The following is a 27,191-nucleotide window of genomic DNA, read 5'->3' as shown; positions in this document are numbered from 1 at the left end:
TACTAAACTTCCTTTTTTTTCATAAAAAAAAACCTTGTTTTAAAACCTTATTCATTTTTGTGGCCTCAATCACAATAAATGTTATTTTAAAACCATAGTCTTAGGATTATAAACTCTTTGATTCACATATGAGTTATAATAAGGGATTTAGCTAAAGTCTTGGTTGGAAGTAAGGCAGTAAATTTCTAAGTCAATATAACACCATCATTTCAATGACCATGTTCTATTTCATCACGTGTATTTATGCCAATTTTCCCACCCAGTGCCTTAGTTTTGGAGTTGCAATTATTTTGGAAAGACAGAAAAGAATAAGGTGCCACTTATAATGCCATGACTCTCACACAACCACTGGACTCCATGTTGTGCCTCTCCTTCCAGCTGTTATAAGCATACTGAGTACAGGGTGAACTACAATTCGCATCAGGCACAAAATCATCTTACAGTGTTTACCTAGTGAGTGTGCCAAGTACTGTTCCAAGTGCCTGAGATAATGCAAGGCAGAAGAGAATCACAAATAAAACTGACTTGAGTCGGGTGATTTCTTTGAAGCAACATCAGTCTGAACAAGAGGGAACTAACACATCTAACTAACACTGAGAGGTGGGGAGGCCTCCCTCTTGCCAGGCATTGTGCTAAATACTTACTGTGCCCATTTCATCTCCCAGTACTTATAAGAACCCTAGCAAGAATGTGTGAGCTGTTATCTCACTTCGTAAATGAAGTTGAGAGAGCTTATGTAAATCACCCAGGCCACACACCATGTAGGGGTGGGGTTCACACTGAGAGCTGGTGGAACACTTGCTCAGTTGTTTTCATAATTCTGAGAGCCAGGTTTTGAGAAAGATGTTCAAAATCTGAGCAAGCCCGGAGAATGGTATCCAAGTTAGAGAGAGATCTGAGAAGCACATTCTATGAGGATTGGTTGAAGAGCCCTTGCCCTCTTCCCCTAGAGGAGGAGAAAACACTCAGGTGAACTTAACAGCTATCTTCAAATGTGGCAGAGCTATCAAATGGGAGAAAATTGTGACTTACTCCAACTAGCTATGAAATGCAGGATGAGAGCCAAAAAGTAACAGGATAAAGGGCAGATGGTAGCTCAAGATAAAGAATAATTTCATTGGCACCCACAACTCTGGGCAGTGGGGTATGCACTCTTGTGTTAACGTAAGTTTCAGTCACTGGGTGTGTTTAAGTCAATTTGGGGATAACTGCCAACAACTGGAACATTGGGTTGCCTCTAACAAGAAGAAAGGTAAGGGGCCGGCGCCATGGCGCAGTAGGTTAATCCTCCACCTGTGGCACCAGCATCCCATATGGTCACTGGTTCTAGTCCTGGCTGCTCCTCTTCTGATTCAGCTCTCTGCTGTGGCTTGGGATAGCAGTACAAGATGGCCCAGGTCCTTGGGCCCCTGTACCCACATGGGAGACCCGGAAGAAGCTCCTGGCTCCTGGCTTCGGATCGGCGTAGCTCTGGCCGTTGCAGCCATTTGGGGAGTGAACCAGAGGATGGAAGACCTCTCTCTCTGTCTCTCCCTCTCACTGTCTATAACTCTACCTCTCAAATAAATAAATCTTAAAAAAAAAAAAAAGGGGGGCAAGAAGAAATTTAAGTAGACAAATGCTAAGTTCTTCATTTTTGGTTCTAGAAAGGAATAGTTCCAGTGGGTCATCAGTAAACAGGAGCTCCTGTCCAAAAGCTTTAAGGAGGGCTGGCACTGTTGTTTAATGCGTGAAGTTGCTGCCTGCAGCAACAGGATCTGACATGAGCAGCAATTCGAGTCCCGGCTGCTCCACTTCCAGTTCCTTGTTAATGTGCCTGGGAAAGCACCACAAGATGATCCAAGTGCTTGGGCCCCTGCACCCACATGGGGGACCCGGAAGAAGCTCCCAGCTCCTGGCTTCAGATAGGCGCAGCTCCGGCTATCATGGCCATCTGGGGAGTGACCCAGTGGATGAAAGACCTCTCTTTCTCTTTGCTCTGTCTCTCTGTAACTCTGCCTTTCAAATAAATAATTTTTTTAAAAAAAGCTCTAAGGAATTTAGTGACATTGAATATAAGTCCTTAGTGTGATATGGCTGCCAATGTAACTACTCTGATCTTGGGAAAACGCCGTAGGATAATGTCTGTGACAGGGTGATGGTGCCATGGCGTCCTGCGCTGTTCCTGTGCTCGGAACATTGTGTTTCCTCATTGGCACCACACACTGCTCAGCAGATGCTGTGTAATGGGAGCCTGTTCAGAGGACACCTGCTTGGGTGGCAGGGAAATGCAACCCAGCGGCTAAAATTGGAATACTCAGGGAGGAGAGGAGAGTTGTCCCTTACGCCCGGGTGTATTGCAGAGCTCGGATGGGCCATGGGAAACAGTATCTAAATCAACCAGTAGGGTCAGGGGTGGGAAGGTTGAGCTGAAATTCACGATGATGATCAGAGAAACAAGGAAGATCCACAGTTCTTATCTAAGTAGACCCACAGACGCGCAAGTTAACCGGGGGCTGGATTCTGGACCTTTCTCTTCACTCAGAGCACTTTTATTCAACTGGCTGCTCCACAATGCTCTTTATTCCCTCCAGTGTCTTCAACCAAGCTTCTTCAATTCTAAGAGTACTTCTTAAAGTGTTTTTGAGAAACGGAATTGAAAGATAAGCTGGATTTTGGTGCAAAATGTTTTGAAGTCCATGGGTAGTTTTTTCATAACACACATTTTCTGTGAACTTTTTGAAGGCCTCCGGTATTCAGATGAAAAAAGAAAGAATAATCTGTTCTCCATGAACGAAAATGGCAAGTGGAAGACCAATGTATAAAAGCCATGAGGAGACACTTTTCAATTTTGGGTAAGGGAGAGTCTTTAAAAAGTTTGCCTCTCTTCTGTTATATGTTCTCTCTTCCTAGAATCTCATTGGGAAGGTGACCTCCTAAACTGATGGATCCTCAGTTTCACTGATCTTCCTTTTTTCTATTTTCCATTTGCTTGTCCTATTGTGTTTTCTGGAAGATTTCCTGATTTTCATCATTCAATTGAAAAAAATTTAAATTTATTTTTATTTTTTATTTTTTTTATTTGACAAGTAGAGTTATAGACAGTGAGAGAGAGAGAGAGACAGAGAGAGAGGTCTTCCTTCCTTTGGTTCACTCCCCAAATGGCTGCTACGGCCGGCACTGCACCAATCTGAAGCCAGGAGCCAGGTGCTTCTTCCTGGTCTCCCATGCGGGTGGAGGGGCCCAAGCACTTGGGCCATCCTCCACTGCCCTCCTGGGCCATAGCAGAGAGCTGGACTGGAAGAGGGGCAACCGGGACTAGAACCCAGTGCCCATATGGGATGCCGGCGCCACAGGTGGAGGATTAACCAAGTGAGCCACGGCACCAGCCCTCTATTGAAAAATTGATTGGTTTTGTTTGTATCACATTCACATTCTCAATTTTTCATTTTAATTTTTAATAAGTCTATTTATTTTTAATTTTTTTCTAATTGAAAGGTGGAGTTATGGAGAGAGGAGAGAGGAGAGAGGAGAGAGAGAGAGAGAGAGAGATCTTCCATCTGCTGGTCCTCCACTGCTTTCCCAGGTGTATTAGCAGGGAGTTAGATGTGGATTGAAAGTGGATCAGCTGGGACTTGACCTGGTGTCCATATGCATGGCAGGTGGCAGCTTAACCCACAGTGCCACAACACAGGTCCCCACATTCTCAATGTTCAAGAACTTTTGTCTTGGAGCATTTCTTTTATAGTACCCAGTTCTTTTATAAATTTTTATTTTATTTTATTTTTTTGACAGGCAGAGTGGACAGTGAGAGAGAGAGACAGAGAGAAAGGTCTTCCTTTGCCGTTGGTTCACCCTCCAATGGCTGCCGCGGCCAGCGCGCTGCGGCCGGCACACTGCGCTGATCCGATGGCAGGAGCCAGGAGCCAGGTGCTTTTCCTGGTCTCCCATGGGGTGCAGGGCCCAAGCACCTGGGCCATCCTCCACTGCACTCCCTGGCCACAGCAGAGAGCTGGCCTGGAAGAGGGGCAACCGGGACAGAATCCGGTGCCCTGACCGGGACTAGAACCCGGTGTGCCAGCGCCGCAAGGCGGAGGATTAGCCTAGTGAGCCGCGGTGCCGGCCCAGTACCCAGTTCTTATAGTGGACATCATATAATATTTTTGAAAGTTTTTTTTTTCCTCTAAATTATCCTGTTTCCATCAGAGTTGTTTTTTTTTTCCTTCTGCTTCATTCATGCCTACTTTCATATTAGAGACTTTTCTCAAATATCTGTTGATTTTTTGCTTTGCCATTCCTGCTATAAAGGACAAAGAAATAAAAGTGACTGGAAGCTCAGGGTGCATGGGAGGCCCTTGCCAACAGAATTGGCTGGGCCACTTCACTGACAGACTTAATATATTCAGTATCCATTAGATTATTCCCTTAGGCCGATCAGTTGTCCCAGAGAGCATTCCTCCAGTTTCTGTCTGAGAGATATCAGCCTGGTTGCAGCATGCTAATTGTAGAGTAGGTTAAAGGGACTTAGGGGGGCCAGCACTGTGGCGCAGTGGGTTAAAAAGCCCTGGCCTGAAGTGCCGGCATCCCCTATGGGCGCCCATTCTGGTCCTGGCTGCTCCTCTTCCAATCCAGCTCTCTGCTGTGGCTTGGGATAGCAGTGGAGGATGATACAACTCTGGGCCCCTGCACCCGTGTGGGAGACCCAGAAGAAGCTCCTGGCTCTAGGTTTTGGATCTGCACAGCTCCGGCCATTGCGGCCATCTGGGGAGTGAACCATCGGATGGAAGACCTCTCTCTCTCTCTCTCTGCTTCTCCTCTCTTTGTGTAACTCTTTCAAATAAAATAAATAAATCTTTTTTTTTTTTAAAAAAAGGAACTTTGGGTCTCACAGTTTAGTTTCTAGACTTCCTTTGAATATTTATTATCGTATTGTGTCTTCAGACATGCCTGTTGTCCCAGAATCCTCTGGTGCATCCTATCCTGAGAGTAATGTCCACATTTTTCCCAGGGAGGGGGAAGGAGCTGGTGGTCCTACTGCTTTCTCACATTCTTCCAGTCAATCCTCTATTAGCTCAGCTTTTAAAGCTGCCTGTTGCTGCTGCTCCCTGAGCCTTTTTCAGGAACTCAGAATGATTCTGCTTGCCTTTTCCTCCTCCAGGCTTCTTTTTTGGCCTTTACGAACCTACTGTCTCCTTAGCATTCTTTTACTGGCTTTCTAGCTTCCAGATTTTTCTGCTCTCCTATTCAAGTTGATGTTTTTGTCCTTATGGTGTTTTGTCTTTTTTCCAAAATATTTTCCTATTATTAAAGAAGAGAGAAAATGTAAAACAAATGTGATCAGTTTGGCAGGTTTGGCCAGAAAGAACTTTTTAGTAGAATTATTCAATTATGGAAAGGGTTGACCAAAGATTGAGTTAATTCCAGGTTCTAGCAAAGGGGATATTGTAGAGGGTTTCAAACACCAGAGAGCACTGCTAAACTGGATGGGAGATAAGAACAAATAAAATTTGTAATAGAAACTGCATCTCTGTACCTATTTTAACCTTTCTTCTCAAAGTAATAAAGTTTTAGCTGGAGTTTTAGCTGGACAAGGTGTTATTCACAATAAAGTCAACATTTCCCTGCTTCCCTCACAGTAACATGTCACCAATGTGTGACTAAGTTCTAACATGCCAAGGGAATGTAATGGAAGTTCTATGTAACTATCTGGTCAAGCTGTGAAAAGAAAGGGTATGCCTCCTCCCTTTTTCATACTTCCAAAGAGCCCAAATGTGGAAAGAGAGTGAACTATCTTACACTCTGTAAATAAGACAGCCATGGGTGGCAGATAAACAAGAGCAAGCCTAGTCTTTGACAATCTCATGGAGAAAAATCACTATTTCTATTTGAGTTTTTATGTCTATGAAGTTTCTATCTTCTTGAAGACAACGCAGTGGTAGGTCTCTGGCTCATAAATGATTTGAAATTAATATCTTAATCATCATGAATTTTATAAAGATATTAAGAAAATGTGAAAACTACATTTTCAATAACAGAAACAAGTCAAGACAGACTAGGGGATGAGGCTCTAAAAGAAAAATGAAAATTTTAAAAGCTTAAATACAGAATTTGGTGTGTGTACTATCCTTGCACTATGCTATTCATCTTGACCTAATCATTTCATGGACAAAATGAAATTCACCTATGATACAACTTTTATCTTAAAATCATATGCACATAGAATGACAATTGCTTTAAGCAGTACTCTGACCTCAGAATCAGCCCTTAAGGCATTCTGGTCTGGCTGAAAAGCCCATGAGAGCATTTCAGGCATGGAAAGCCAAGACACTATGGCAAAAAATATTCTACAGGAAGGATCTCTGTGAGTGAGATCCCAGTGGAAAGAAGTGGTCATCAAAGAAGGAGGTACCTTTCTCTGAAGGGAGGAGGGAACTTCTACTTTGCTTATGACCTTGTCTAAATACCGATGGAATTTGTGGATTCAAAAGGCTTCCATAGCCTAGGCAGCTCATATCAAGAGCCTCAGATGATCATTGACATCATACATAAGAGTATTAATTGTTAAATTAACAGCAGGAGTCACTATGCACTAACTTCCCATGCAAGACCTTTGTCCTCAAAGAGTTGTATTATGAGAGTTAACAGTAAAATTTGTTCTCAAAGATTTATTTTGTTTTAATGTATTAAGTGGAGGATATTCTTGTCTCATAAGTTTTAGTTATGCCTAAATTATAAACTCCACTGCTTGTTTTCTTAGGTGCTTCCTTAATTAATTATAAAACTTGTTCTCAAGGACTTGCTTTCTTCTAATATATTAAATGAAGAACATTCTTATATCTTATAAGGTATAGTTATGTCTAAGTGCTCCCAAAAGATGTAACATTCTTGGGTGTTTCTTTAAAGTAAATTAAGTTTCTCAAAAAAAAAAAAAAAAAGTGAAATTAACTTCGAGTTGCAATGACTTTGAACAGCCCTTGTCTTGCCTGTTGAGGAACAGTTTTGTTTCGCTTTCTGTGCAAATTGTTGAACTCTTTTCTTAGCGTAGAGTTGATCTTCTGTGTGTAAAGTTAATTGAAAATGGATCTTAGTGGAGAATGGGATTGGGAGTCGGGGGAGTGGGAGTGTGGGAGTGTGGGTGAGAGGGTGAGTATGGTGAGAAGAATCACTGCATTCCTAAAGTTTTACTTATGAAATGCATGAAGTTTGTTTTCCTTAAATAAAAGATTTCTTTTGGGAAAAATAAAAAAAAATCTAGTAATAAAAAAACCCCAATATCAGGAAAAACATTTGCAGATTAATGGTAAAGTCTCATGAGAACAGGAAGTAAGATATTCTATCCTATCAGACAGAAACATCTCTGCTTAAAAAGAAGGGGGTGGTCATTATAAAGACAACGTCTTTTACAGAAGGCATGCTTCCAAAAGACATGTGGGGATGTATTGTTAAATTACCAATTGTCACTTATCATTATTGTTGGCATTTTCTCATGCAAAAATACTTGGGGGAGAGAATTAAACTGATGCAGGTTTGAATCAGCTCAACCTGTTAGGGATGGAAACTGGAAAAATTACTCAGAGTCTGTGCACTTCAGTAATCGCAACTATAAAATATACAACGGTGCATGCATCTCATGTCTGATTCAGTTCTTCTGGCAAGGCCCTCTGTTTATTTTTGTAGTTGCTGTCTGTGAGGCTTGTGTTTTCATCACTAATAGGAAATCTGCTGAGTCATAGTGTACCGATTTAGCTTGCCTGAATGACGGCTTCACAATTTAAAGCCACAGGAGATGAAAACATCTTTATTTGTTCATTTTCTTGACGAAGGACTAAAGGTTCTCAAAGCACGTTTTCCCTACGTTTTCATTCGTGCTACTTACTTGATTTGATTTCAGGCCAGTCAGCTTGCTCTATTCTGCGGTCTTCATACTTTATGTTCAAATAAGCAAATATGTACCGGATGATTTCTGCTCTCCCCCTCATATTAAAATAAGTGAGTTTGTAGTTGGGCATGATGAGATTCTGGAAGGAGAGGAGAGGAGGGGTTACTTTAACGGTCCACAAGGGATGTCTCGATAATTTTCTTCGGGGACATGTCTGAAAGCTTCACAGCGTCTTTTGAGATAGTCAGAGACGGGAGAACATTGCAAAACCAAGATCATAAATGACTATCTAATATGTGGAAACTTGGAGCCAGCATTGTGTTGCAGAAAGTTAAGCTACCCTCTGCTCACGATGCCAGTATTGGCTATCACAGTGCAGGTCAAGCCTCAGCTGCTCCACTTCCAATCCAGGTCCCAGCTAAAACACCTGGAACGTGGCCAAAGTCCTTGGGCCCCTGCCACCTATGTGGGAGACCTGCATAGAATTCCAGGCTTCAGGCTTCAGGTTTCAGCCAGGCATTGCCAAGTCCTTGTGGCTATCTGGGAAGTAAACCAGCAGATGGAAGATCTTTCTCTCTCTCTCTCTCTCTCTCTCACACACACACACACACACACACACACCCCACCTGGGGATTTCTGTTGGGATAGGACAATGACAAGCTTCTTCCTTCACCTCTTTGTAAAGGAAAAGGGAAGCTTTCCTTCTATTTCAGAGAGGTTGCTAATATGCTTCTATTACATATAAGTCATTATCATTTTGTTTTTGTGTACTGTATCATGTCATCCCAATTGTTTATAAATGGCTAATGATTTTTAAAATTTATTTTTTAAAAAAGATTTATTTATTTATTTGAAAATTAGAGTTACACAGAGGAGAGGCAGAGAGAGAGAGAGAGAGAGAGAGAGAGGCCTTCCATCTGCTAGTTCACTAACCATTTGGCCGCAATGGCTGGACCTGTGCTAATCTGAAGCCAGGAAGGAGCCAGGAGCTTTCTCTGGATCTCCACATGGGTGCAGGGACCCAAGGACTTGGACCATCTTCCACTGCTTTCCCAGGCCATAGCAGAGAGCTAGATCAGAAGTGGAGCAGCCAGGACTTGAACCAGCGCCCATATGGGATGCTGTATACCCACTACGCCACAGCGCTGGCCCCTTAAAATTTCTTTTTTAAAAAATTATTTGAAAGGAAGTGGGGTGGAAGTGGGAGAAGAGACAGAATTAGAGAGATCTTCCACCTGTTGTTTCATTCGGGACATGGCTATGATAGCTTGGCCTAGGCCAGGCTGAAGCCAGGAGCCCAGAACTCAAACTGGGTCTCCTGTCACCTCCAAGGATGAGTATCAGCAGGAAGTTGGAGTCCAGAGCAGAGTCAGGACTTGAACCCAGGCACTCCAAATGGTTCATGCATCCCAAATAGCATCTTTGTGTGTACGTGTGTGTAAACAGGCACAGAGTTTATTTGGCACTGAGGAAATAAACATACATTCATGCTTGAGTGTGGGCTGCTCCACACAGAGAAATACCCAACGTGAATGTGCCAAAGAGTTGCTTGTACATGACAGAAAGGAAAAACTGAAAGTGGTACCATAAATGGGAAGGTCTACTCAAGACCCATGGCAAAAGAGTATACATGGGATTAGTAGGTCTGAGCAGGGTTCAGTGGTGGAAAGAGAGAAAATGGACTCTAAGTAAGGTCCATGGCAGAAGGAGAGCTTTCCTGCCTTCCACTTCTTTTTATAAGGAAGTGGGGGTATCCCAGCTGGATATGCAGGTGAGGTGAGAGTCCCAGCAAGCACCCTGATCCAGGATGCACCTGTTGCATCCTGGGAAGATGAGCATATTAAATCAATGATTAAGCAGACAGCATCATTACTCAGGGATACAAGAGTTCCAGCTCGCCTACACGGACTTCCTGTCTACTTGTGGACTGCTTTCTGGGCACACTATGCTTCTGTGACTCTTCTGCCCTGTGCAGAAAGCCAGAAGTCCTGGGACATTTTGTTTCCGCAGGTGGCTCTGTAGGCAGTAACTCACTGATTTGGAGCTAGGAAAGCCCAGCTCCCTTGCCTCAAGGCAGGCCAAACTGTGAGGCATAATTTATACCTCCTAGCCAGCACTGTGGCACATCGGGTGAACGCCCTGGCCGGAAGCTCCGGCCTCCCATAATTTATATCTCAGAGCTCCCTTGAGGATTGCGTGAGGCTCCTACTCTGTCTGAAATATTACCCTTGCATGGCTTCTTTCCTTTCCCTGGCCTGAGTTGCCCACTCCTTCATTGGTTTTCCCAGAAACATTTCCTTAATAAATCACACGCATGTGAACCTTTATTTCAGATTTTCAGAGAAATGTGATCTGAGAAAGGTAGTAAGCTGTGGAATTGTGTGTAAAACTCACAGCTGTGTCTCTTTCAGGTCCACGGTCTTAGCTAATTCACCTAGTTTCTACTCCAACCCACACAAAAATATGACAACCAAAACATCTATGTAGAGAATAAATATAAAATGTGGAGAAAGCACAATTTTGCTAAACATGATTCTTTGAGTATTTTGATTATAAAACTTTAAAAGTACTTACTTATCCATTACAGAAAATCAAGGAAATAAAGAAAAGTCAAGCAAAATTGAAAAATACAAACTCAAACTTATCACCCAGAAGGGGTCATTATTATCATTTTGGCATTAACTTTCCAGAATGATTTCTTCTTCCATATTCATGTATGAATAACGAGTATGAATCTTACCTCCCAAACTTGAGTGTGTAAGAAGTACCACACTGGCATTTTGAAAGTGTGTGAAATGAAGTCTAATCTCGAGCTTCCATCCCACTGGACAGATGGAAAGTTCCATCCCAACTGATTATTTTCTGTTGTAGTTGGGGTAGAGTTCTACCTCTCTAAGGTCTCCCCAGAATCGAAGAGTGCCTAGAAAGTGGGGCTCTCGCTGCTGCTCTTATTCATAGTCCCAACCTAGGAAGCAGAGCACTGTGCTGTATAGGTGCCAAGACTGGCACCAGGACCCTGCTGAGGCTGGAAGTTCTGGTGTTTGGGGTCCACCCCTTTTAGCCATATCCCAGAGATATTCTCTCCTGAGACCCTGCTGTCTCACCTGGGAATAACTGAGAGGGGAATTCCCACTTAACCAATGATCTGCACACATCTATTCCTTTTCCCATTCTTGGAAAACCCTCTTGTCTGGCTTCTTTCTCTTCCTCAACCACCTTTCTTGCTTTAAGCCTAGCACAATCCTCCCTAGGAACTCAGGCCTCCAGAAAACAAAAACCAGGAACAGAGGTTGTTGGCCGACCACATCTGTTTTCAGCCCTACAGCATCAACTTTCCCAGGGGTAAATGAGCACAATGGACTGATTATGTTCTTAGAATTCAGCATAAGGTTTGAAAGAGAAGGGCAATGTAGTGACCAAAACACAAAATAGAGAACAGGTATCCCAGTACATTCTCCTGCACATACTTCCATCAAATTTCAATCACATTGAAGATACAGTATTTTTGCCAAGCAATATCTTAACCACTCTGCCACATGCCCACCCAAGTTAATGGCTTTGAAAAGCACTTATTATTGTAGAATGTGTTGTAATATTATAATGATCCAGCAGCTGAGACACATTTTCAATTGGAGCTCAATTCTTCCCTTTCATTATTGTGCATCTTTGGGCTAGTTAATAAAATCTCCCCGAGTTTCAAAGCCAACTTTTCATAACATGGATTTGGAGATTGATACGTTACACACATAAAGTACTTGGCACAATGCTAAATACTTAATAATTATTAGCATTCACAATAGTAACTTTGAACTCTTGCTTTATAATTGATTACAAACTGATCACCACACACTAAAAAGAAATAATTCTAGTAATTAAATGAATAAAATGTATGACAAATGTTCAGTAGAATGAGTGAATTAAAAATAGTTCTTTTTTTTTTTACTAAGAAAGTCTTTTAAAGAATATTAATGGGATATTAGATAAAAGGAAAAGTTAGGCTTGAGCTTCAAAATAAAGTTCCATCTAAAATCACATAACAGAAAACATCAAACACAAATCATAAAGTCCAGATTGCCAAATTCTGGTCTCAAGTTTCTATTCCTGGGGTCCACCTGTGGAGAGTATGACCTTGAGATAACTGAACTGGCTCTTCTCTATCTAGACCCTTCCTGAGGCCAAGAAATCCCAGTGGTGGGGACTCCTAGCAGATCCATGCCTCTGCCCCTGGTCTCCCTGTCGTGGAATGGGGCTTGGGCTCCCTAAAAGAAACCGAGCACCCTCCCCCAATCTTTTTGCATCCTGCCCCACTCCTGCCAGTCCAGTCCACACCTAAGTGAAATGTGCGTATGACACCCATAAAGCAGGTGAGGAATATTCTCTGAAGACAGAATTGGCTAAACTAATGATAATTCCAATTTTACAGCTCTAGATTCATTGGAAGGAGAAACAGGTATTTGTAGAGGAGTTCAAATTTGGGCCACTAACAGAAATACCCAGCAGAGCCGTGAGGCTGTTTCCCAGGTTACTTAGCAATATGGAGTTTAGACATAAAGAGTGGGAAAGATACAAGAGCACAAAAACTGTAAATAACAAATGTAAAGGATAAAATTCTTTCTGAAAAAGTTTTATGTATCATATTTTTTTAAAGATTTATTTATTTATTTGAAACAGTCACACACAGAAAGAAGGAGAGGCAGAGAGAGGTCTTCCATCTGTTGGTTCAGTCCCCAGATGGCCAGAATGGCCAGAGCTGCACCGATCCAAAGCCAGGAGCCAAGAGCTTCCTCCAGGTCTCCCATGTGGGTGCAGGGGCCCAAGGACTTGGGCCATCCTCCACTGCTTTCCCAGGCCACAGCAGAGAGCTGGACTGGAAGTGGAGCAGCCAGGTCTTGAACTGGCACCCATATGGGATGCTGGAACTGCAGGTGGCGGCTTTACCTGCTACACAAGAGCGCCAGCCCCAGATATGTTGTTCTTACTTATAGTTTCTATCTGAATGTGGTGCAGCAGGTTAAGCCAGCACTTGTGTGCTGGCATCCCATATCAGAATGCTGGTTCAAGTTCTGGCTGTTTCGCTTCTAATCCAGTTCCCTGCTAATGCACCTGGGAGAGCAGCAGAGGATGGCCCAAGTGCTTGGGCCCCTGCTCCCACATAGGATACCTGGATGGAGTCCCAGGCTACTGGCTTTGATCTGGTACAGCCTTGGTTGTAACTATTTGGGGAATGAAACACCAGATGGAAGAGCTTTCTCTGTCTTTATCCCCATCACTCAGCCTTTCAAATAAATATTCAAAAAGCATTCTATATGAACTTTTGTAGACTTTTTGCTGTTGTAGGTCAATATTCACACAGCACAAAATTACTTTTTCTTTACAAACATGTATAGATGTATACATCTATTATGATTAATATTAAAAATTAAAGATGTATCTTTACTCATTCAGTTACCACATATTCCCTTATTTGTGCATGAAAATAAAAGGATTGTGTTTGTTGTTGCTACTTTGCATTTCAACTGCTTTATTTCACTCAAATAAGGAAGAAATTTTAAAAATTTCAGCATCTCTTGGAAGCTATCTATATTTCTCTGCAAATATATCTTAAATCTAAGATTTGGAAGAGGTCCATGGACCTCTGACAAGTGTTTATCTTTTTTTCTAGAACATTCTTTCAACAGTCATAACTCATTAATGAAGCTGTACTTGTGCATTGCATTCTTGCAGTTACTGGCATCATTATATTTTCTGCTAAGAAAAAGCCTGATTTCAACAGTTACCCAATTCCAAACTTGGAAAGTATTGTTTTTCAGATTACATGCACATACTTTTATAACATGAAAAACAAGTAAAGATAAAAGCAGCTGTAAATATTTACTAATTCTAAGACTCCTTTCTATACTTTATAATGCTTTGCATAAAAACTGACAGAAGGAATTCCAAGTAAATGTTTCTAAGGCTGATAAAAACCAATAAGGAAATTCATAGTAAATGCCAATGAGAACTGTAGAGGGTGCTGCCACAAGAATATGGTCCCCCTCCCTTTTTTAAAAAAAGATTTATTTATTTATTTATTTATTTATTTATTTGAAAGTAGAGCTACTGAGAGAGAGAGGGGCAGGGGAGAGATCTTTTATCTGCTGGTTCACTTCTGGTCACAACAGGCAGCACTGGACCAGGCTGAAGTCAGGAATGAGGAGTCTGGTGTTGTGGATTAGCTGGTAAAGCTGCCACCTGCGGCACCAGCATCCCATATGGGCACCAGTTCATGTCCCTGCTGCTCCACTTCTGATCCAGCTCTCTGCTAATGGCCTGGGAAAGCAGTGGAGGACAGCCCAAGTGTTTGGACCCCTCTCATCCATGTGGGAGACCCAGAGGAAGTTACTGGCTTCAGACTGGCCCAGTGCAGGCCATTGTGGCCATCGGGGATGTGAACCAGATATCTCTCTCTCTCTCAGTCTGATTTTCAAAGTAAATGAATAAATCTTGAAAACCATCAGTGGAGCAGCTGGAACTTGAACCAGCACTCATGTGTGATGCTGGCTTCTCAGGCAGCAGCTTACCCCACTGTGCCACAACACCAGTCCCCTTGGCCTCTTAAGGGATTTAGCAGTCATCCCTGTTATAATGATGCCATTTGTCAAAGCATTTATTTCGTGAAGGAGCTGGGCTGAAAGGAGAAAAGTCGAACACATCCCCAGCGCCCTCAAGGGGCAGCATGAAGAACAGGCTCAAGGGCTAGAGCAGGTGCAGGATGGAAGAGAGGGCGTGGTTGTGGAGGCAGCCCTGTCACTCACTATCCAAATGGCCTGGAGAAAGTCCCTTGTTTCAAACTTCAGCTTCTTCACCTCTAAAATGACAATGAAACTAGTGTGTGCACAATGCCATTGCAGAGCCTGACAAATGGTATGTGTCAGAGACACACAGACAGACAGACAAAGGGAGGACAGGACTGAGGGAGGGCGGGGCGGGGGGAGGGCAGCATGGCTCCTGTCCTTGTGGAGGTCATTGTGCTAGTTTGGCTGATTTTATCGGACTCAACTCCCCAAGATCATGGTATTTGATAAACCCATCCTGCTGAAAGCATATAAGAATGAAAAATGAATTATAAAAAGTAAAATCAAAAAATATATGGTTAGGCTTAAAAGCAAGATAAACATAGCCCTGACCAAAATAAATGGAAACCAAATGCTTAGGTAAGCAGGGTCCCCAGTTCTGAGGTGGGCAGCTGCCAGCTGGCACTTGGGCTCCTTCAGAATAAAAGAGAAAGGAAGTTCTTCCCACAGACGGAGGCTCTGGGGATACACCGTGCAAGGCCAGGCCTGTGCCATGAAACTAGAGTAGAAATGTAAACCTAAAGCAAAGCTGAAAACATGGGAAAAGTCACCAATAATATTGCCAAAAAGGGATCATAACCACAGACAAAATATTTAAAGAATTAGAAGCGAACCCTACAAATAAGTTTATGACAATACATCTGAAGACATCAGTTAAATGAAAATTGCTTGAGAAATATATACACTAATACAATCAAATTTTTAAAAAAGCTGAAAGCCTACAGTTCACAATCACCAGTAAAGAAACTTAAATTAGGTTCCCCCAGGAAAATATCAGGGCCCGCTGGTTTAACTGGCGAATCTTTGCTAATGTCCAAGAGAAAAGTGATCCTTATCTTTTGTAAATAGTTTCAGAGTATATAAAAATGGAAAAGATTCAGACATGTAAATGATGAATGTGGCTTACAATGTAAATATAAACATCCTGGGGCTGGCGCTGTGGCGCAGTGGGTCAAAGCCACCGCCTGCAGTGCCGGCATCCCATGTGGGCACCGGTTTGAGTCTCGGCTGCTCCATTTCTGATCCAGCTCTCTGCTGTGGCCTGGGGAAGCAGTAGAAGATGGCCCAGGTCCTTGGGCCCCTGCACTTGCATGGGAGACCTGGAAGAAGCTCCTGGCTCCTGGCTTTGGATAAGCTCAGCTCTGGCCATTGCAGTCATTTGGGGAGTGAACCAGCAGATGGAAGACCTCTCTCTCTCTAGCTCTGCCTCTCTCTCTTGCAAATAAATAAAATATTTAAAATATATAAACATTCTAAATAAATGATTAACTATTCAAGTTTAGCAGTATATAAAAAGGAAATTTGGCCGGCGCTGTGGCTCACTTGGCTAATCCTCCACCTGCGGCACCAGCACCCCGGGTTCTAGTCCCGGTTAGGGCGCTGGATTCTGTCCCGGTTGCTCCTCTTCCAGTCCAACTCTCTGCTGTGGCCCAGGAGGGCAGCAGAGGATGGCCCAAGTGCTTGGGTCCCTGCACCCACACGGGAGATGGGGAGGAAGCACCCGGCTCCTGGCTTTGGATTGGTACAGCATGCCAGCCGTAGAGGCCATTAGGGGAGTGAACCAACGGAAGGAAGACCTTTCTCTCTGTCTCCCTCTCTCACTGCCTATAACTCTCTCTTTATCTCTCTCATGGTCTAACTCTGCCTGGGAAAGAAAGAGAGAAAGAGAGAGAGAGAGAGAGAGAGAAAGGAAGGAAGGAAGGAAGGAAGGAAGGAAGGAAGGAAGGAAGAAAATTTAATAAGATAGGGTTTGTCCCAGGAATGTAAAATGTTATAACGTCAAAACATCTATCTGGGCCATCCCGGTTGCCCCTCTTCCAGTCCAGCTCTCTGCTGTGGCCCAGGAGTGCAGTGGAAGATGGCCCAAGTGCTTGGGCCCTGCACCTGCATGGGAGACCAGGAGAGGCACCTGGCTCCTGGCTTCTGATCAGCATGGTGCACCAGCCCCAGCGGCCATTAGGGGGTGAACCAATGGAAAAGGAAGACCTTTCTCTCTGTCTCTGTCTCTCACTGTCCACTCTGCCTGTCAAAAAATAAAAATAAAAAAAATCTATCTGTATAAGAAGCTACATTAATAGACATAATAACTACATTAATTGTGGTATAGCAGTATGACATGGCCTGTGATGCCGGCATCCCATATGAGTGCTGGTTGGAGTCCTGGCTGTTCCACTTCTGATGCAGCTCCCTGCTAATGTTCCTGGGAAAGTAATAGAAGATGGCCTGAGTACTTAGGCCCCTGTCACCCACGTGGAAGACCCAGGTGATGGAGTTCTAGACTCTTGGCTTTGGCCTGGCTGAGCCCTGGCTGTTGCCCTATTTGGGGAGTGAACCAATGGAGGAAAGATCTCTCTCTCTCTATCTCTCCTTCTCTATCTCTGTAACTCTGCCTTTCAAATAAGTAAATAAATATTTTAAGTACATTAATAGATTAAAAGGGATAAATTATAAACCATACTATCATCTCAATAGATAGTAAGTGATAAAAAAAAGAAAAAAGAATTTAGTAAAGACCAAAAAAGAAAAAAGCATTTATAAAATTTATTAATGATTTGTGATCAAAATTCTTGGGGTGAGAGGTACCTTTTAGCAAGCCAGAACGGAAGAAATCTTGCTTAACCCAAGGAGAATCTCTGCTACAAACTTAGCACAGTTCTCATATGTAGTGAGGAACCAAAGGAAGCTTTGCCTTTCATGTCAGGAATAGCCCTAGTAACAGGAGACGTACTACTCAACACAGTCCGGGGCAGCCCTGGTGATTCAGTAAAATAAAACAATCACGAATAAAGAGAATACAAATGGAGGACATGCCCTACCAAATAGTAAAACTTACAGGGCTGGCGCTGTGGTGTAGTGGGTTAGACTGCTGCCTACAGCATGGGCATTCCTTATGGACACTGGTTCAAATCCTGGCTACTCTACTTCCAATCCACCTCCCTGCTAATGTGCCTGAGAAAGCAGTGGAAGATGGCCCAAATACTTGGACCCCTCCACCCATGTGGGAGACCCAGAATAAGCTCCTGGCTTCTGATCGGCCCAGCTCTGCCCATTGCAGCCATTTGGGGAGTGAACCAGCAGATGCAAGATCTCTCCCTCTCTCTCTGCAACTCTGCCTTTCAAATAAATAAGTCTTTTGTAAAAAATAGTAAGACTTACATAAAAAGATTTGGAATTAAAGTAAGGTGCTGTGTGTTTGCTATAGGTTACTTTATTAATTATTTTATTATTTTAATATTAAAATTTCAAGGGTTCTTACCATCTATTCAGATAAGAATTCTGAATATCAGCTTGAATAAAACAGGTGACATGGTAAGTTTTTAGCATTTATTTAGTGAGAGAAGTACACAGGAAAATGAGGGCTTTATTTAAGGGAGAAAGAAGTCTAGAAGCTGGGTCCATATCAGGCAGAGAGCAGGCTGGGAGCCACATGGAGCAAAGCGTGTGGTTAGGAGCAGCCACAGGCAGCGTAGTGTGGGCAGGAAAGCAGAGGGCCTTGGGCACTCCACACCTTTTATCAGCTTCCAAAAGGAGAGTGGTTACACACAGGAAAGATCAGGTAGGGGCATGAGGTCACCCAGGGGCGTGGGGGAGGGCGTGGTCTTCCAGCTCCTGAGTCTAATTGATTTAATCCTATCTGCCTGCTTATATCATGTTCAGGACCAGATACATGGAACTGTGTGAGTCTCAAAACAGAACCTCATACATGACTACATGACAGACGTGTGGGGACAGAAAGGGGCTAGACTCAAAGGGTTCTGAGACCTTAGAGCAAAATACACAGAATTCCACGATCACTTCACGTCATCCACAGGACTCGCATGCAGGTAATTGGGATGTGACTTGCCTAATGTGACTTGACTAGCCTAGGAGACCTCCTAGGCTAACCTTCCTGTTAGCTTCCTATCCGAACCCATCCACTGTCATTCTGTGCGAGAATCCCATATCGAAAAATTGCATGTATTACCGGAAATGATACAGAAACATGAAGTAAAACAGTTGAATATGCTTGAAGATCTCCTTTACCCCCACAACTTAGCATCGGCTTACTTAACACTGCAACGGAAGTCACATGAAGTTCCTGATTCAGCAGATGGTTGAGAGGCCACTTAGAAATCTGTTTGACAAATCAGACACACAGTTTTCAAAACAACCCTGGGCAGAAACTCCTATGAATGTGGCCATCAAATTTAGAAGACTTAACTTTTAATATCAGCTACACTTGTTAGGAAATTAAATATTTTACATGGGAAATAATAATGCTTTTGGAAGTTCAATCTTGAGAACTTTTGTTCTTTCTCCTAGGTACGTAGTTATTTTTACTTTATATAATGCTGACATAGTTCAACTGATTAGCAACAAAAACATCTCAACCCCAGAAGCAATTTTAACAAGGTCATTGATAAAATAGTCACTATCGTAATCAAACCATTTGATTTTGACTTAAGCCAATAGTCTATTGAGGCTATCCCTGTCTGATCATAATAAAAAGTAGTCTTAAAAATTCTAGCCTCTGTGCCAGAGAGATAACAACCAAAACCCAATTGGCTGGCAAAGAAGCTTAGCATTCAATTACGATGTTAATCATCTTGATAAGATCTCAGCAGATAACTAGGAGGGGGATGGAATTTCTAGAATAATTTTGCTGAATATAAAACTTACGAATAAGGAATTAAGTATTTGCCATTTTATAATTCATTGCAAAAACAGTAGCCAACTTGAACTCTTCCTCTCAAATAAACTACATCAGTAATTTAAACATATCTGGGAATTCCACATCCTCATGCAGTTTTTACACGCATAGTAACTGAGCAATAACCTCTAGGTTTGAAGCAGAAAAATGAAGACTGAATTTGCTGACAGCTCTTCTTTGCTACATCTTAACTTGTTCAGTAATAAACTTATACAAAATGTAGTGGCATAGAATTCAATATCTGCTCCCTCCCCCCTCCCCGGGTTTCAGAAGGCACAAGTAGGATACAGACAGCATTCATGTGAGATGCTAGTGTTTACTTCGGAACTTCTCACACTTAGTGAGGTGAACTAAGAGTGCTTTATGACTCCTGACAGTTGGTGGTAAAACAATGTTAGTTCCCCTCATTTCACAGGGTCCCCAGACATTGCTAATTCAGTTCTGGAAAAGCTGCCAGCTTCGATTTAAATTTTAGAACAAAAGAGAAGAGGAAGAGGTTTTGTTAACCGAGTTGGTTATTGATAAAAAGCAAACACTAAATGTTTAATTTTGAACCAGCAAGCTGCTAGGTCTATTTTCCCTCCAAATACCAGCTAAATACTACTTTGAATGGTTGACTCACGTTAAAGCAAAAGCAAGAGGAATAACCGAAATATCCCTTGGGTACTGTGAGTTCAAATTCCCAGCCTGGGGCAAAAACTCCTTGAACTATCTCTGAAACCAAATGATTTTAGAATGTGATTCTTGGCAAAACATGCAGACACTAACAAAGTGGTCCTTAAAATAACAGAAAATATTATGCCTAAAATCCCTGAAGTTTAGAAAGAAGAGAAAGAAATGAAGAAGCATGAAATGAAATTCTTTGCTCCTTCTTCCTTTGAAAGCTCACTTGGGAAAAGCCTGGAGGCAATCACAAACCTTGATCAGGACGGAATCCTTCTCTAGTATTTGACTATATTTGCCAGGCTAAAATTCCTGTGCCTGGCTTTCTCTTAGAAATTACCATTCCATTGCAACATGGTCAGGAATAAAGATTAGAGTAAGTAAAACAGTGAACCAGGTCCCAGGACAGTCACTCAGTCACAACCAAGACACGGCAGCAATAGCAACCAAACCTTAAAGAGTGAACAACATCTCAGGTTTGAAACCTCTGCAGGGCTCTAACGTCTCACTTACTTGTGCTGAGTCTCTCTGGGGTCTCTGGTGTCTTCTATGACTGAGGATGTGGCTGCACCTTGGTTTCTATGATGAGTAAGTGATGGTCACAGCCAATGGCAGAAGCGGCCACTTACTTCCACCTACATCTCTTCCCTCACTCAGATGAAACAGGAACGTCCCACATGCTCTACATGGCCTACGTGTGTAAGCCTGCAAAGACTTCTGGGCTTTCTGTACATTGGGGAAGATCTCTGGGTACGAGCAATCCAACTTATTTGCATACAGGCAAAAGTCCAAATAATGAGTGTGTTCATGTGTCTATGGCTGCACGCTCATTTGTTTTCAGGCATACATCGTAGGCTCCTGGAGAACGAGAAACCATGAGTCCAAGTAAACCGGCTTTAGAGATCCACACAAGACTAGCTTCCTTACTTTTTTTTTTTTTTAAGATTTATTTATTTATTTGAAAGTCAGAGTTACATAGAGAAGGAGAGGCAGAGAGAGAGGTCTTCCATGTGCTGGTTCACTCTCCAGTTGGCTGCAATGGCCCGAGCTGCACCGATCCGAAGCCAGGAGCCAGGAGTTTCCTCCGGGTCTCCCACGTGGGTGCAGGGGCCCAAGGACTTGGACCATCATCCTCCACTGCCTTTCTAGGCCATAGCAGAGAGCTGGATCGGAAGTGGAGCAGCCAGGTCTTGAACTGGCACCCATATGGGATGCTGGCACTGCAGGTGGTGGCTTTACCCACTACGCCACAGCATCAGCCTTGCTTCCTTACTTTAAAAAGTGTCCTTGGAGATTCCTTTGCTGCCCAGGTCTCTCGCTCTCACCAGAACCCACCACACAGTCTCATCCTTGACCTGGCCTGGGTTTCTTCATGGCAGTGGCTGACAAGATAGTGTAGTGTTTTATCACTTTGTTTTCTGTCTCTTCCAGTGGGATGGGGGTTCCATCAGGGCAGGCACCTCATTGTTTTGCTTCCTGTTGTCTCCTCAGGTCTAAGACGAATGCCAGGCATGCCACAGGCACTAAGCCAGGCTTGGTGACTGAATGTTTCTGCACGATTCACATTTTTACAAGCACCCTTACATTTGCACTGCTGCCGGAATATTCTGTTTTCCGTCATTTCGCAGGAGAGCCTATTGTTTAATCTAAACCTGGAGTGACGGTTCCAGTACACACTGGTAATCCTTCCCAGGTGAGTAGCACGTACATGTCCTTTGCTGAAATTTGTTTTTTCACTCCTTTGTGCAGAAATCATTAGCAGCTGTATGCAATATTAGGGCAGCTCAGTGAAAAGAGCCAATAAAGTACCTGCCTGTGTGGTAGTCAGCCTGCGGATCATGCAAGAAACGTTTGAATCACAGGCTGACTTCCAACTTGCAGAGAATTCCCCTCAAAGGCAGCAATAGTGACCTGTCAGTCAAGTAAGAGTCCCTGTCTCCAAAGTGCTTTTGATTTTGAAAAACATGCATCCATTTATCATAAACATGCATCATTTATTATAAACATGAGAGTTGAAAATAAAAATGCAGGTCCCTAAATGTTTAATTGAGTATAACCCCTTATCCACTCCCAAAATCCCCTAAAAAACCGAGTATATAGTCAAAACCAGGTGCAAATAGAATGGGAGTGGTGACTATACAAAATTAACACATTTGTTATCTTTCACTGAGTTTCAACTTACACTTTATTTTTTTAAAAGATTTATTTATTTATTTGAAAGAGTTACAGAGAAGCAGAGGCAGAAAGAGAGAAAGATCTGGTCTTCCATCCACTGGTTCACTCCCCAGATGGTTGCAACTGCCAGAGCTGTGCTGATCCGAAGCCAGGAGCCAGGAGCTTCCTCCAGGTCTCCCACATGGGTGCAGGGGCCCAAAGACTTGGGCTAGCTTGTACTGCTTTCCCAGGCAATAGCAAAGAACTGGATTGGAAGTGGAGCAGCCAGGACTTGAACTGGTGCCTGTATATATATGGGATGCCAGCACTACAGGCAGCGGCTTTACCCACTACACTACAGGGCCGGCCCCTTAACCTACACTTTATAAAAGTACTTGGGCCCCTGCCAACTATGAAGGAGACCCAGATGATGGAGTTTCAGGCTCCTGGTTTCAGTCTGGCCCAGACCTAGGTGTTGCACCCATCTGGGGAGTGAACTAGTGCACGAAATATCCCTCTCCCTCTCTCTCTGTAACTCTTTCAATTAAATAAATAAAATCTTGAAAAAAAAAAAAACATTTTGTCCACGCCAATCACTCTTAATCCTCATTTTAGAGATGAGGAAACAGACATAGGGAACTAGGGAAACCACCCAGAAATTTCAAATGGGACAAGGCCCGTTAAAGCCTAGCTCTTTTGATTACATTTCGTATTTTTTTCTCTACATAATGCTGCCTGTCGTAAGAGACTGCTTCAAGTTTAAAAATTAAGTTCAAGTATGCAAGAAATAGCATTTTCCTCACTTCCTGTGACCATTTCTTTTTTAAGATTTATTTATTTATTTGAAAGTTATAGAGAGAAGGAAAAGGCATGAAGAGAAGTCTTCTACCTGCTGGTTCACTCCCCAGATGGCCACAACAGCCAGAGTGGAACCAGCCCGAAGCCAGGAGCTTCTTCCGGTCTCTCACATGGGGAGCAGGGGTCCCAAGCACTTGGGCCATCTTCCACTGCTTTTCCCAGGCCATGACCAGGGAGCTGGATGGCAAACGGAGCAGCCTGGATACGAAGAAGCAATGGCACAATGCTGGCCCCAATTTTCTGCTTTAAAACTCTTACTATTGGCTGAGGGAAAACAAAGTAATTCATCAGCGATTGGGGGAGGAGCAACACTTTGATCATTGTCAGCTGTGCCAAGGTCTGTCCCTGTCCTTGTGTGCATGGCCTTCGCATCAGTAGCTCCCTGCTACTTTCTGGCCCAAATATGGCAGTTAATCAGAGACTGCTCCCTAATATTCCAGTCACCCAGTGCTCAACACAGCCATTTCTTCTGGTTCTGCCACCTCCCTGGGAGCACAAAAGGATCCCCTGGCGCTGCCCTTCCTTGCTCTGCTCTGGGCCCAGCCCAGGTGTGGATGCTCCCCAGTTGCCCAGATGTGGGTGCTTAGGTAGGGGATTCAGCACCCTCTGCCTCAGTTCCTTCTTCTGCAGACCGGGATTTAACAGTGATGAATACTGATTTGTACCCAATCTTTGCCAGGCACTGTTCTGGACACCCGAGATAAAGCAACTGACAAAACCCAGAGAAGGGTCTTGGAAGCACCCAAACATGAACAGGAATAAATCTTTTTATTGATTTATTAAGTCAGAATTACAGAGAGACAGAGAGAGGGAGAGAGCTACTCTCCACCGGTTCACTCCCCAAACGGCCGCAATAGTTAGGGCTGGGCCAGGCTGAAGCCAGGAGCTTCTTCTGGGTCTCCCATGTGGGTGGCAGGGCCCAAGCACTTGAGCCATCTTCTGCTGCTTTCCCAGGCCATTAGCAGGGAGCTGGATTGGAAGTGGAGAAGCTGGGACTGGAACCGGCAGGCATATGGGATATGCCAGAGTCACAGGTGGCTGCTTACCTGTTGTGCCACAGCACGGGCTCCTAAATCATTTTCAAGGATTAAATGAGTACGTCCACTAGAGGGTACTTCATAGAGAGTTCACGGAAACTGGAGAGAAAAGGTAAGTTTACTTCCGTGCAAATAAAGTTTGAAATTCTTGTGGATAAGGACTCTTCATAAGAACGCATATTATAAAAATTATGCATGAATTTCAAAATTGCCTTTTTTTTTTTTTTTTTTTTTGGACAGGCAGAGAGAGAGACAGAAAGGTCTTCCTTTACCGTTGGTTCACCCTCCAATGGCCGCTGCGGCCGGTGCACCGCGCTGATCCGATGGCAGGAGCCAGGTGCTTCTCCTGGTCTCCCATGGGGTGCAGGGCCCAAGCACTTGGGCCATCCTCCACTGCACTCCCGGGCCACAGCAGAGAGCTGGCCTGGAAGAGGGGCAACCGGGACAGAATCCGGCGCCCTGACCGGGACTAGAACCCGGTGTGCCGGCGCCACAAGGCGGAGGATTAGCCTAGTGAGCCGCGGCACCGGTCTCAAAATTGCTTTTCATTCCATTTTCCCACAAACTTTTTGAAGTGCCTGCATGTGTGCTTTAGGAGACGTATGGGTAGGAATCCGAGGGCTTACCTCTGCGGAGTCTCTGCTCAGGAACTCCTTCCTCTTCCGTGGTTGGGCTCTGGAATTGAAAACCAGGAAGGCGAGTGGGTGTCAGGGAGCCTTCGTGCCTCTCTCGGTTTCGCCCTCTGTTGAAGAAACGAGCACAGAAGCGCCCGTCTCCCTCACTAGTGAGAAGGAAAAGAGGAAATCACAGGTGCACCCCTGGGGATGGTTTCCCCACCACACTCCAGCCAGCGAGTTATCTTTTCCTGGCGTGCCTTTCCCCCACATCCTGTGCCAACAGACTGGGCGGCACGCTATGCAAAATGTGCATCAGGATATTATACTTTCACTGAATAGATCTTTGTTTTCTCCCATGACTTGCTAATTGGAAAGCTGTTACTCCTATGCTGTTTAATGGGCAAATTCCTCACGGCTGCCCCAACTCTCAAGGCGAGCCCGGTTTTTGTTCTTTCTCCTTGAGTTTCTCCCCTGTGAACTGTTTGTGGTTCTGCAATGCCTTGAGGAAGAGTTGCACTCCGGAGTGGTGATGGCCGGGTGCAATCTCAACTCCTTCACTTGCAAGTCCGGAGCTGGGGGCACACCCCGACCCCTCTTCTAGCATAGGTTTCTTATCTGTAAACTATGAGGACTAAAGTTTCTGCTTCTCACAGGGGTAGGGGTTAAATGAGCCAGTGGATCAAAATCACTTCGGGCACTGCTGAGCAAGTAGGAACTGCTTAATAAGTACATGTATTCGTGATTGCTGTGTGTGTATTTTGTATTGGAAATAGGGTTTTTTCCAACAGTCAGTTGATTAGTTCCTCTTTATTTATTTTGGTAAATGGAAAGTATTCAAACAAACCTTGTTTCTCCTTTTCTAGCGGCTGTGTTGATAGGGAAGGAAAGAAGTCTCCACGAGAAGCCCACAAAGCTGCCTTTACTCAGCTTCTAGAATATTCTGTCTAATAAAATGGTCTTCTTTTCATGATCAGTTATTTAGGAAACTGAAAATGTAGAAAACTAAAGTATTTAAACCTGGGGTTGAGAAAGCAGGAAGCTAATGTTTCTCTTTCTGCTTCTAACCTATTTGGCCCATTGAGATGCAGGTGCCAATATTTCAGTGCCTATGTTTTCAATTTGATAACATCAGTATTAGCATGATTTCAACAAAGACAACACTTTTTCTTACCCGCCTCTCAGACAGAATGCAGCATGATGTGGTGACATCTCCCAAACTGTGAGTAAGTGTTTCTCTATCTAGTTCTTTGGCATAAAGGGGATTCCTAATGTGAGCAAATAATAGTACTACAAATAGCTAGAGCATGTTCAATTTGTGCTTTCCTTAAATAATGCTCACCAAAAACATCACAAATGCTGTATATCTTGAGTGTGATCATATAACTCACTAGGGCGTAGCATGAAAACAGTTGTAGATACAAAATTCCTCAAACGTTCGCATCTCATTCATGAGATCTGTGTTTATTCTTCTGTCAAGAATGAGGGAAATACATATTAAAATGGGGTAACTGAACTTGTTTTCTAAGATTTTTTCAGAATTCATTACTGTCACTTCTGTATCACTACCAGTTCCCACCTCTGCTGTTACCTTGTCCTGTGACCCCCAAATAGTCGCATTTCCTCTCACGGGTCTTAGAAAGCAACAGAAATGGCCTAGTGACCTCTGAAGTCACTTTCACCTCTATTACTTAAAGACAGGCTTTCCACATGAGGATATCTCACTTCCAGGAGACTTGAATCATCATGACTCATCCCAAATGGGCACGGAGTTTGTGGGCCAAGACCTACAGGTTCAGCAGTTTTCTTTGTCTTCAAGTCTTTAGCAACAAAGACAAGATACTCAGATCAAAGGAAGGCCAACTCTGAAACTCCCATGTCACAAAATGAATTTACTGTTTATAGGATCTAAAACAATGCAGAAGAAAATGTGTAGTTCAGAAAGAACTTTGGAGGGAGATTAAAGTGTCTTTTTAGAAGTGATCAAGAGGGACCACAGTGGGTTAACGCCCTGGCCTGAGGTGCCAGCATCTCATATGGGCGCCGGTTCTAGTCCTGGCTGCTCCTCTTCAGATCCAGCTCTCTGCTATAGTCTGGGAAAGCAGTACAAGATATCCCAGGTCCTTGAGCCCCTGCACCCGTGTGGGAGACCCAGAAGATGCTCCTGGCTCCTGGCTTCAGATGGGCACAGCTCCAGCCAACGCAGCCTTCTGGGGAGTGAGCCAGTGGATGAAAGATTTCTCTCTCTCTCTCTGCCTCTCCTTCTCTCTCTGTGTGTAACTCTGACTTTCAAATAAATACATAAATCTTTTTTCTTAAAAAAAAGAAAAAGTAATCAACAAAGAAGCGGGAAACAAAAATGTACCTATTAAAATTGTTTCTGTTTGGATTTTTCAGTTATTACAAAAATAAACTAATATGAATATGAAGAGATGTTTTTCCTCAGAAGATCTAGGGAAAAAAAAAGATTTTGGAGGATAAGAA

At 43.4% G+C, this 27,191-nt stretch overlaps 1 protein-coding gene and 1 long non-coding RNA gene across 9 annotated transcripts in view; one reads left to right on the top strand and one right to left on the bottom strand.

Moving 5' to 3' along the window:
* HPGDS (hematopoietic prostaglandin D synthase) overlaps nucleotides 1-24,891 on the bottom strand; it is a 52,620-nt gene extending 27,729 nt beyond the window's left edge. For 2 of the 5 annotated variants that reach the window (XM_089302621.1, XM_089302622.1), the window contains exons 1-2: nucleotides 24,720-24,860; nucleotides 7,856-7,997 (exon numbers count right to left, since the gene is read on the bottom strand). In XM_089302621.1, coding sequence (XP_089158747.1) covers nucleotides 7,856-7,988 — 133 coding nt within the window. In that variant the 5' untranslated portion in view covers nucleotides 7,989-7,997; nucleotides 24,720-24,860. Of the gene's footprint in view, nucleotides 1-7,855; nucleotides 7,998-20,557; nucleotides 20,775-24,102; nucleotides 24,193-24,719 lie in introns of those variants that run through there. The other 3 variants (XM_089302620.1, XM_070047860.2, XM_017347270.4) reach the window with 3 other exon arrangements.
* The window catches only part of LOC108178106 (uncharacterized), a 139,117-nt gene continuing 114,256 nt past the window's right edge, over nucleotides 2,331-27,191 (top strand). For 3 of the 4 annotated variants that reach the window (XR_001794802.4, XR_016212055.1, XR_016212054.1), the window contains exon 1: nucleotides 25,584-25,933. This is a non-coding gene — a long non-coding RNA (uncharacterized LOC108178106). Of the gene's footprint in view, nucleotides 2,835-25,583; nucleotides 25,934-27,191 lie in introns of those variants that run through there. The other variant, XR_016212056.1, reaches the window with a different exon arrangement.

Source organism: Oryctolagus cuniculus, chromosome 8 (genome assembly GCF_051225735.1).
Source record: "Oryctolagus cuniculus isolate XC-2025 breed Fujian yellow rabbit chromosome 8, ASM5122573v1, whole genome shotgun sequence".
Lineage (NCBI taxonomy): Eukaryota > Metazoa > Chordata > Mammalia > Lagomorpha > Leporidae > Oryctolagus > Oryctolagus cuniculus.
Note: the sequence above shows the minus strand (reverse complement) of the source record. Positions and strands in the feature narration are given on the sequence as shown.